Consider the following 9,075-nt stretch of genomic DNA (forward strand, 5'->3'; position numbering starts at 1 on the left):
ATATATATATATATATATATATATATATATATATATGTATATATATATATATATATGTATATATATATATATATATATATATATGTATATATATATATATATGTATATATATATATATATATATATGTATATATATATATATATATATGTATATATATATATATATATATGTATATATATATATATGTATATATATATATATATATATATATATATATGTATATATATATATATATGTATATATATATATATATATATATGTATATATATATATATATATATATATGTATATATATATATATATATATATATGTATATATATATATATATAATATATATATATATATATAGAACACTTAATTTATATATATATATATATATATGTATATATATATATATATAATATATATATATATATAGAACACTTAATTAAATCAAATTGGTAAAATAATTAATATTACGTACGCATTCAACAACGCTTTGAATTTTGTGTTGCGAGGTGGGCTTTGAGGTTTTTGTAATGAGTTGAAGACGTGCACAGTGTTCGTTAAAGGACATATGACCAAAAGTATCCAATGCAAACTACAAACATAAATTTAAAATCAACAAATTAGAGATTAGGTGACTTTAAAAATCAAAAGATAAGTTCAATTTCAAAAATAAAACTTGCTCTTCCACATATGGAGCCAGAATGAATGTGTGTTTAGATGCAAGGGAATTAGTCAAAGCAGTCTCAATGTATGCTCTGACGTCATCTGGATCATCTCTACATTTACTACCCGAAATCAACTCCGGACAAAACCATCCAATTTTTATTGGAGGTTCGCAAGAATTTAGCTCCTCGTAAGCCGCACTAAACTCACAAATAAGAAAATTTTGTTAGTAATTCGGTTATTAAAACAATTAAACAACAATGCCTAACTTGTAAGATAATGAACATCACCTCATGTAGACATGGAAAAGAGCTACATTCAGCATCTCTCCTCTCAAAAATTGCCCGATGTCACTAGGACCAATAATTACAAACGGGCACTCTAAAAAGCAGTATTGCTCCTTCAGCAGGTTCAAAATGATTGGGTCCTCCTCACTTATGCGAGATGCACAATAATGCAGCCATTTGCAATCTTGAGAGAGATCTTTTAGCTCCTCATTAGTCAAAATTGGAGTGCTTGGCATCGACTTTGACCCAGTCGACACTGAGGAACCGACCTCTCTCCAAGATCCCTTTGGACTCTTTTGCTATTTCAATTTATACAATTAAATTAGTGTGAGCATGCAATTAAAAAATAAAAATAAATAAGGTACAAATGATTCTTACCATGTTAGTGAATCGGACCCAAGCATATGGCCATGTGACGAAACTACCTAGGGCGTCTGATAGTTTCTCAAGGCTCCATGCTGGCATTGGAATTGGGAGTGAGAAATCTTCAAACCCCTTTACAATAGTCTCCACGGCCACACTGATGTGGCCACTTGTAACAGGCATTGAATGCACTGTTTGGCCCTCTTTATTTGGCTGGGCCACACCATATGCAACCTCAGTTAAGTCACCATCACTAGCAACACCTAACTGAGGCAGCAAAAGAGAACAAGGAGTCGCCTCCTGAAAATTGTGTCGTTTAGTATAATAAGCATCATAATAAAATATTAATTACGCGTTGCAATTTAAATTAATAAGTGCTTATATATTTAAAAACTATGTACCTGTAGCACTGGCTCCGGAGTTGGCTCCGGATTTTGAGCAACGGGGGTCATGAGCTGGGGTGCTACGGAGGTAATGGGCTCGGGTGTTCGCTCGACGAAAGCGTTAGGATCCCCATGTTGACTTTCCTGATCCTCGACAATCAGGTTTGCCAAGTCCACAATGGGTGCTCCCATCTTCTACAACACGGCGGCCAACTTGGCGAGAACGTCCTTCGTAATCTCCGCTCGGAGGGTTGCTGCTTCTTCCCGCAGTGTCGTTCGGGATTCAGTAGCAACACACTCTTTGCCGAATGCCTTCTGTAACCCCAGCGGACGCCTCCTTTTCCGCCTACCCGCCCACTGTGGTCTTTCCCTAAGACCATATGCAATGCGTCAACATTGCCTATTGGGGTGAACACCCTCGTAGCTTCTTTTTCCTTCCAGCCCATCTGTTCAAATAAAAAGTGACATATATAGCAATTAGTATAAGTACATCAAAGCAAAAGAATACAAAACGAATCACGAATATACTTAATAAATTCAAAACTCACCACAGCATCAGCAACCTTCTTCGTTCCCGGATCATTAATGGTAAATTTACCACTTGCATCTCGGGAATGAAGCCCGCAACACTAATCACGCACCCGATCTCTAGCAAGAGTATTCACGGATGCGGAGGTAGTCGTAAATGAGGGCGTCGATGAACTTTGATTGGGGTATAAACCCGCATCCACCCACTCTTTTCGGACCTCATAGTACGTTTTCTGGCCTAAGCGATGGTAAAACTTCCTTTTGCTTGCAGAATCAGAAGCTTTACCACGCTTTTCCTGATTAATCAATAGAAATCGAATGTCATGTATTAGTTTAATGACTGAATCAAAAGAAGTAAATTCAAATTGGTAAACTATAATATAATATGAAATACTTACAACTTCTATGGGAGTTGTTCTTTTGGCAACAAAGGCCTCCTAATCCCTCTTCAATATGTGACCCCATATTTCGTAGGGCATCTTCGAAGGTGCTTGCTCTACACCTTCGTTTTCCGTTTTGACCTTTTTGGTCGTACGGGCACGGATCTTCGTAATACAGCCAATTACTAGCTTGGATTTGAAATCTCTGAATCTTTCAACAACAGCTGAAAAAAACTCATTCTTCTTGTCCTCATCGCTCTCGATGTGGAAAAGATTCTTGCTCATTCTTCATCGTTAATTCTACATTGATCATTGATCCTTGTTCATTCTTCATCATTCATTCTTCATTTATCGTTGATCCTTGTTCACTCTTCATCGTTCATTCTTCATTGATCATTGATCCTTGTTCACTCTTTATCGTTCATTCTTCAACGATCATTGATCCTTGTTCATTCTTCATCGTTCATTCTTCATTGATCAATGATCCTTGTTCCTTCTTCATCGTTCATTCTTCAATGATCATTGATCCTTGTTCATTCATTATCGTTCATTGTTCATTGATCATTAATCCTTGTTCATTGTCAATCATTTATTGTTCATTGATCATTAATCCTTGTTCATACTTCATCGTTCATTCTTCATTGATCATTGATTCTTGTTCATTGTTCATCGTTCATTCTTCATTGAACATTGATCCTTGTTCATTCTTCATCCTTTATTCTTTATTGATCATTGATCCTTGTTCATTCTTTTTTGCTCATTGATCCTTGTTCATTCCTCATGTTCATTCTTCAATGATCATTGATCCTTGTTCAATATTCATCGTTCATTGTTCATTGATCAAAAATCCTTGTTCATTGTTCATTGTTCATTGATCAGTGATCCTTGGTCATTCTTCATCATTCATTGTTCATTGATCAATTATCCTTGTTCATTCTTCATCGTTCATTCTTCAATGATCATTGATCCTTGTTCATTCTTCATCATTCATTCTTCAATGATCATTGATCCTTGTTCATTCTTCATCGTTCATTGTTCATTGTTCATTAATCCTTGTTAATTGTTAATCGTTCATTGTTCATTGATCATTCATCGTTATTCATTCTTCATCGTTCATTCTTCAATGATTATTGATCGTTGTTAATTCTTCACCGTTCATTGTTCAATTATCATTGATCCTTCTTCATTCTTCGTTGTTCATTCTTCAATGATCATTGATCTTTTTTTATTGTTCATCGTTCATTCTTCAATTATTACTGATCCTTGTTCATTCTTCATCGTTCATTCTTCGTTGATCATTTATCCTTGTTCATTCTTCATCGTTCATTCTTCAATGATCATTGATCCTTGTTCATTCTTCATCGTTCATTCTTCATTGATCAATGATCCTTGTTCATTATTCATCGTTTATTGTTCATTGACCATTGATGCTTGTTCATTCTTTATTAATCATTCTTCATTGATCATTGATACTTGCTCATTCTACTTCATATATTCTTCATTGATAATTGATCCTTGTTCGTTTTTCATCTTTCATTCTTCATTGAACATTGAGCCTATTTCATTCTTCACTAATCTTTGATCCTTGTTCATTCTTCATCGTTCATTCTTCATTGATTAAAGATCCTTGTTGATTCTTCATTGTTCATTCTTCATTGATCCTTGTTCATTCTTTATCGTTCATTCTTCATTGATCATTGGTCCTTGTTCATTCTTCATCGTTCATTCTTCATTGATCATTGATCTTTGTTCATTCTTCATCGTTCATTCTTCGTTGATCATTAATCTTTGTTCATTGTTAATTATTTATTGTTTATTTATCATTAATCCCTTTTATACTTCATCGTTCATTCTACATTGATCATTGATCCTTGTTCATTCTTCATCATTCATTCTTCAATGATCATTAATCCTTTTTCATTATTCATCTAAATCCAAACTATAAAAAATATATTACGTAATTTTCTTTCATTCATATAAAAAACATCTTCTAATACTTTATACTTATTAAGAAAGCAAATATATAAAGTTTACCAACATTTCAGTTCTTAAATCGAAAAATTCATCAAATAATTCATTTTTATAAAGTACAAATACGACGATCCCATTTTAAATTTCATAAAACGACAAAGTTTTAATTCAAACATACCAATCCACATAGTAGTTTTTATATAAATATTTAATAAATAAATGCAAAAAATTCTATAGGTTAGATTTAAGTCTTAAAAGTATAGATGTGCACCGAAATCAGAGCCGGACCGTTAGATTATGGATCTAGACTCGACTCGAACCTTTATGGTCTATAATTTAGGTGGATTTTAACCCTTAAATTAGGTTCTATTTAGGTTTAGACCCTTAGGGTCCAAGACCCATGCGTATCCCTAGTGCTAGATAAGATAACTCGATCGATAGAAGGAGACATTTCTTGGTGCAGGTTGTTTGTTGACAAAAATATTTAGGTAGATGAGACTATAGAGGGGTAAATGCTAGGTTAAAATAATGAAAACAAGACTTAAGACGCACGAGAGTTTAGATTAAAACAGAGTAAGACGAAGATGCTGCTATATGGTTTAGAATGTTAGACTTTAGAAATGATCATAGCAAGAAGATAGGAGTAATGAAAATGCTAATGCTTTAGTGATTTAGTGAGCATACTTTAGAGAATAAAATTAAAAATAAAAAACTAAGAGATGGTTTTGGAGTCACTAATATTGAAGAAAAGGTGAAAGAGAATCGTTTAAAATGGTTTACAACAACGGGCAAACTTGTAAGTAAGATAGAAAGGTGGAACTCGAGGGATTTAAAAAGAGAGCAAGAGAGATCGAAGATGATTGGAGGGCAAGAGTGGAAAGAGATATGAAGCATTTAGACTTACAAATTGAGATGGTATAAAATCTAAATGAATAGAGATGAATAATCTATGTGGAAGACCATTAAAACTAATACATTGATTCATATATCCAACCCCAATCTTTTGGGATTAAGGCTCTAGCGTTATTGTGTGTTTAATTTTTATGGAAGTTTTACTGTTTGTTAATTTAGATTTAAATTAAGCCTTTTTTTTTCTTGGTATCTTGCAAACAAAATATATGGCGAATAGTGATATAAATACTTGGTGGCTTTTTCTTTCTTTTGTCTAGTCTTTTTTCTCCCACGAGGACAATGGTTCTCCGTTATATATTTCTAAAATTAATTTTCTATGCTCATGTAAAAACTACAAAACATAATTAGGATGATGTGCTTTGCTCTTTTTGGTCTTTCAACTAGTGGTAGATAGGCTGGTGCATGGAAAAAAACCGCGGTCGTGGATGCGTTTGCGGAAACGATTGCGGTGTTCAGGAAACGACTATAACGAACTAATAATGCGAATCACGGCCAATTCGTTGTGATTTTTTAAAAAAAATACACAAAGGGAGTTCTGATTTTATAATTGCATTTTTGTTGAACTAATATTATTATGCAATAATATGCTTATAGCTAGTATAATTGCAAGTTCTTTTAGTGTATAAGTAATTAATTTATTGGTTATTAATTAATTATTTTGTTTATCAATTAAAATTATGAGTACCAATAATTTTATTGATCGTAATAATTAAAGTTAATGGGTATTATGAAATTTTAATATGGAGACAAATAACGTTGTTACGGTGAAATATCGTCATAATGGTTAAATAACTGGCATACACTTTACGTAATGGTCAACGAGAAATTTTGACTGTGAAATTTCACGCACTATTAATAACGGGATTTAACGTCGCAACAACTCTCAAACAGGTTGGGCATTACATGACATAATGGGGCGAGGGATAGCATATCTCTAAGCTAATTAAGAAGAGCAAGTACATGATACTCTTACTTTTGCATTGTTGATTTTGATATGCGAACTTATCATCACCAATAACTTAGTTAAAGAGAGAGAGAGAGAGAGAGAGTGTGTGTGTGTGTGTGTGTGTGTATGCTTCCTTTAAGCTGAGTTTTTAACTATTATTTGGTTAAATTCATATTCTTCAATGGAACATATCTACTAAACCCAACTATTGAAGGCTTTTCAACTTCCATGGAATTGTAATTTAAGGAACTTTGATCATGACTTTTGAACCGTAGAACATAATTGTGTATTAGTCCATATGAAATCTCATAAATGTTGTTAAGCTTACTTTTTCATGTCATTTTTCTGCTTGCTAAAACAAAAGATGTAGTGAGAATTTGAGAAGCTCTTATCTATTATATGCTGGAACATTTAATAATTCAGTAAAAATTCTTAATGGATACTTTTCCTTTACCATGTGTTAAAAATGCTTGCATATTTGACATCCTGTTTGTGTTGTCAATCTTTGCTGAGGTAGCGCATCAGCTTGATGTGAGGCAGAAACTTTTTAAAATTTTGTATTTTTAATTACCATTATTTATGATATGGCATACTCTGTCCTTGACACTAGCAATAGCTTGCTAGGTGTAAGTTTTGCTTCTTCACAGGGAGGATAAAAAGATGAAAGTTAACATTCTACATTGGCACGTTGTTGCTTCATGGACCTGGGATGCCCAAGATGAAACATGTGGAATATGCAGGTTGGCCTCTGACAGTTATTTTCCTGATTGCAAATTACCTGGGGATGACTGCCCATTGAGTAAGTGACCTTTTCTTTTTCTTTTTTGTGAAACACTAAAAACGCTATTGTTTTTCCTAGTACAGTATTGATTTATGTATGAATTATACAAATACAATAATATACAAATGATATATGTGTGAATCATTCAAATATAGAAAGCTGTATTAGTATTGTAGCCTTGTTGAGGAGTACTGGTATTGGGGCATTACTGTTTTGCGATATTTAGGATGGGGGGAGTACTTTATCCTATCAAAGACAGTTTGTTTTCTCCAGACAAGTACTGCAAGGGGCCAACTTATTGTTCAACATAGATGTAGAGGCTTTCTGGAAATCTTTTGACCTCCAGATTGCTTACAAACTAAACCAAATGTCATTGAGTTTTGTTCTTATAGCCGACAAATCATATTGGATATGGTCTTTTGAAACACTTAGTGAATGTTGTTACTGGGAAAAAGCTTCGTGGGACGTGTTAACTGATAATCAATCCTGTTTCAAGATGGCTTCTGTTGGTTCCCCTTTTTGTCATCTAAAAATGACCCCTTCCGGATTTTAATTTTTGTTTTCTTAAATACTTGTTTAGAATGCAGTTGAGGAAGTAGACTACATTGTTTTTGAATTACATGCCTCGACATCTAATTAAATGCTAGTGAGATGAATAGACATTCTAAGACGAGATTCTGTTTCTTTTCGTTTGCTGTACGTCTTGTACGTGTACTAGTTATCTGTTGCCCAATGTGTAGCTCAAAGACTCATGTTAATGTAAACAGTGGACTCTGTGGACCATCTCTAGAGTTTTCGATACATTAAGCACATATTTGGAGGAATGGACTTAGTAATAACATGTGCAGTTTTGTTTTACTTGTTGCTTGGAGATCATAAGATATATGTTCATCATTGTTCTACTAGTTACCGATGTACAATAGAGATTTTTAATCCATAACCTTGTTTTGCACTGCCGATACTGGCAACTTGCATTTTCAGAATGATTGCCTTCTTTTGCATTGCTTAATTTTTTAAAAATATTAAAAATATAATTTTTGTTTTCAATTGCTTGTTTCCGTTGTTCCACTAATTCATCATAGAATGGAATGTTAATGCGGTAACGAGAGTGATGGGGTCATTATAACGCCTAAACATATGTCAAAAGCATGAAATATCCCTTGATATGGCTCAAAAAGCGTTTTTTTACCTTTACGATGCGGGAAATATCGGGTTTTTTTTTTGCGACGCAGCCAATGCTGATGCAGCCTTTGTTTTTGCATAATGTCATAGGTTGGTTTCTTACTCTCTAATTGCTGGTTTGTGATTGATGCTTGTGTGTACAATGTTTTTGATATGTGTGGAACCCCGTGTGTTTATATCTAATAATACAACATGGGTTATGCTCTTGGTGTATAAGACTAAAGACGTCTCATTTGCAGTTTGGGGACAATGCAACCATGTTTTCCATCTACACTGCATTTTAAAGTGCGTAAATTCACAAACCTCTCAAGCTCACTGTCCTATGTGTCGTCGAGAATGGCATTTCAAGGACTGAAAACGGCGGATTCTGAGGTCAACCATGGTACAACTCCTATCCTTCCTTTATTGTAATGTAAATTCACGTGTCATTGCCTCACTATTAATCATGAAATGTAAGCCATTTAATAGTTGGTTATTGATTTACAAAATCCTATTTAGAAGAACAACTGACAAACTTTTGCTACTATTTGTGTCGCACTATTTTTATGATTCAAACTAGAAGGTTTGAGAATTGTTAGGAATCGAGAACAAGTTTGACATTTCCTTAATGATGGATGTTGAATTTGGTTCTTGGTGTATAGGGATGGCAATTAAGTCTGAGTCCACTCCTAATCCAACTTGATCCGAGG

The 9,075-nt window shown here is 33.6% G+C and overlaps 1 protein-coding gene across 1 annotated transcript; it reads left to right on the top strand.

Annotated features, from left to right (window-relative positions):
* The first annotated feature begins 7,083 nt into the window (after positions 1-7,083).
* On the top strand, positions 7,084-8,741 carry LOC130801580 (anaphase-promoting complex subunit 11-like). Its single transcript, XM_057665453.1, has 2 exons — positions 7,084-7,222; positions 8,626-8,741. The coding sequence occupies exons 1-2, from the start codon at positions 7,084-7,086 to the stop codon at positions 8,739-8,741; spliced, it is 255 nt and encodes an 84-aa protein (XP_057521436.1).
* Positions 8,742-9,075: the final 334 nt, after the last annotated feature.

This window comes from Amaranthus tricolor, chromosome 15 (assembly GCF_026212465.1).
Source record: "Amaranthus tricolor cultivar Red isolate AtriRed21 chromosome 15, ASM2621246v1, whole genome shotgun sequence".
Taxonomy (NCBI): Eukaryota; Viridiplantae; Streptophyta; class Magnoliopsida; order Caryophyllales; family Amaranthaceae; genus Amaranthus; species Amaranthus tricolor.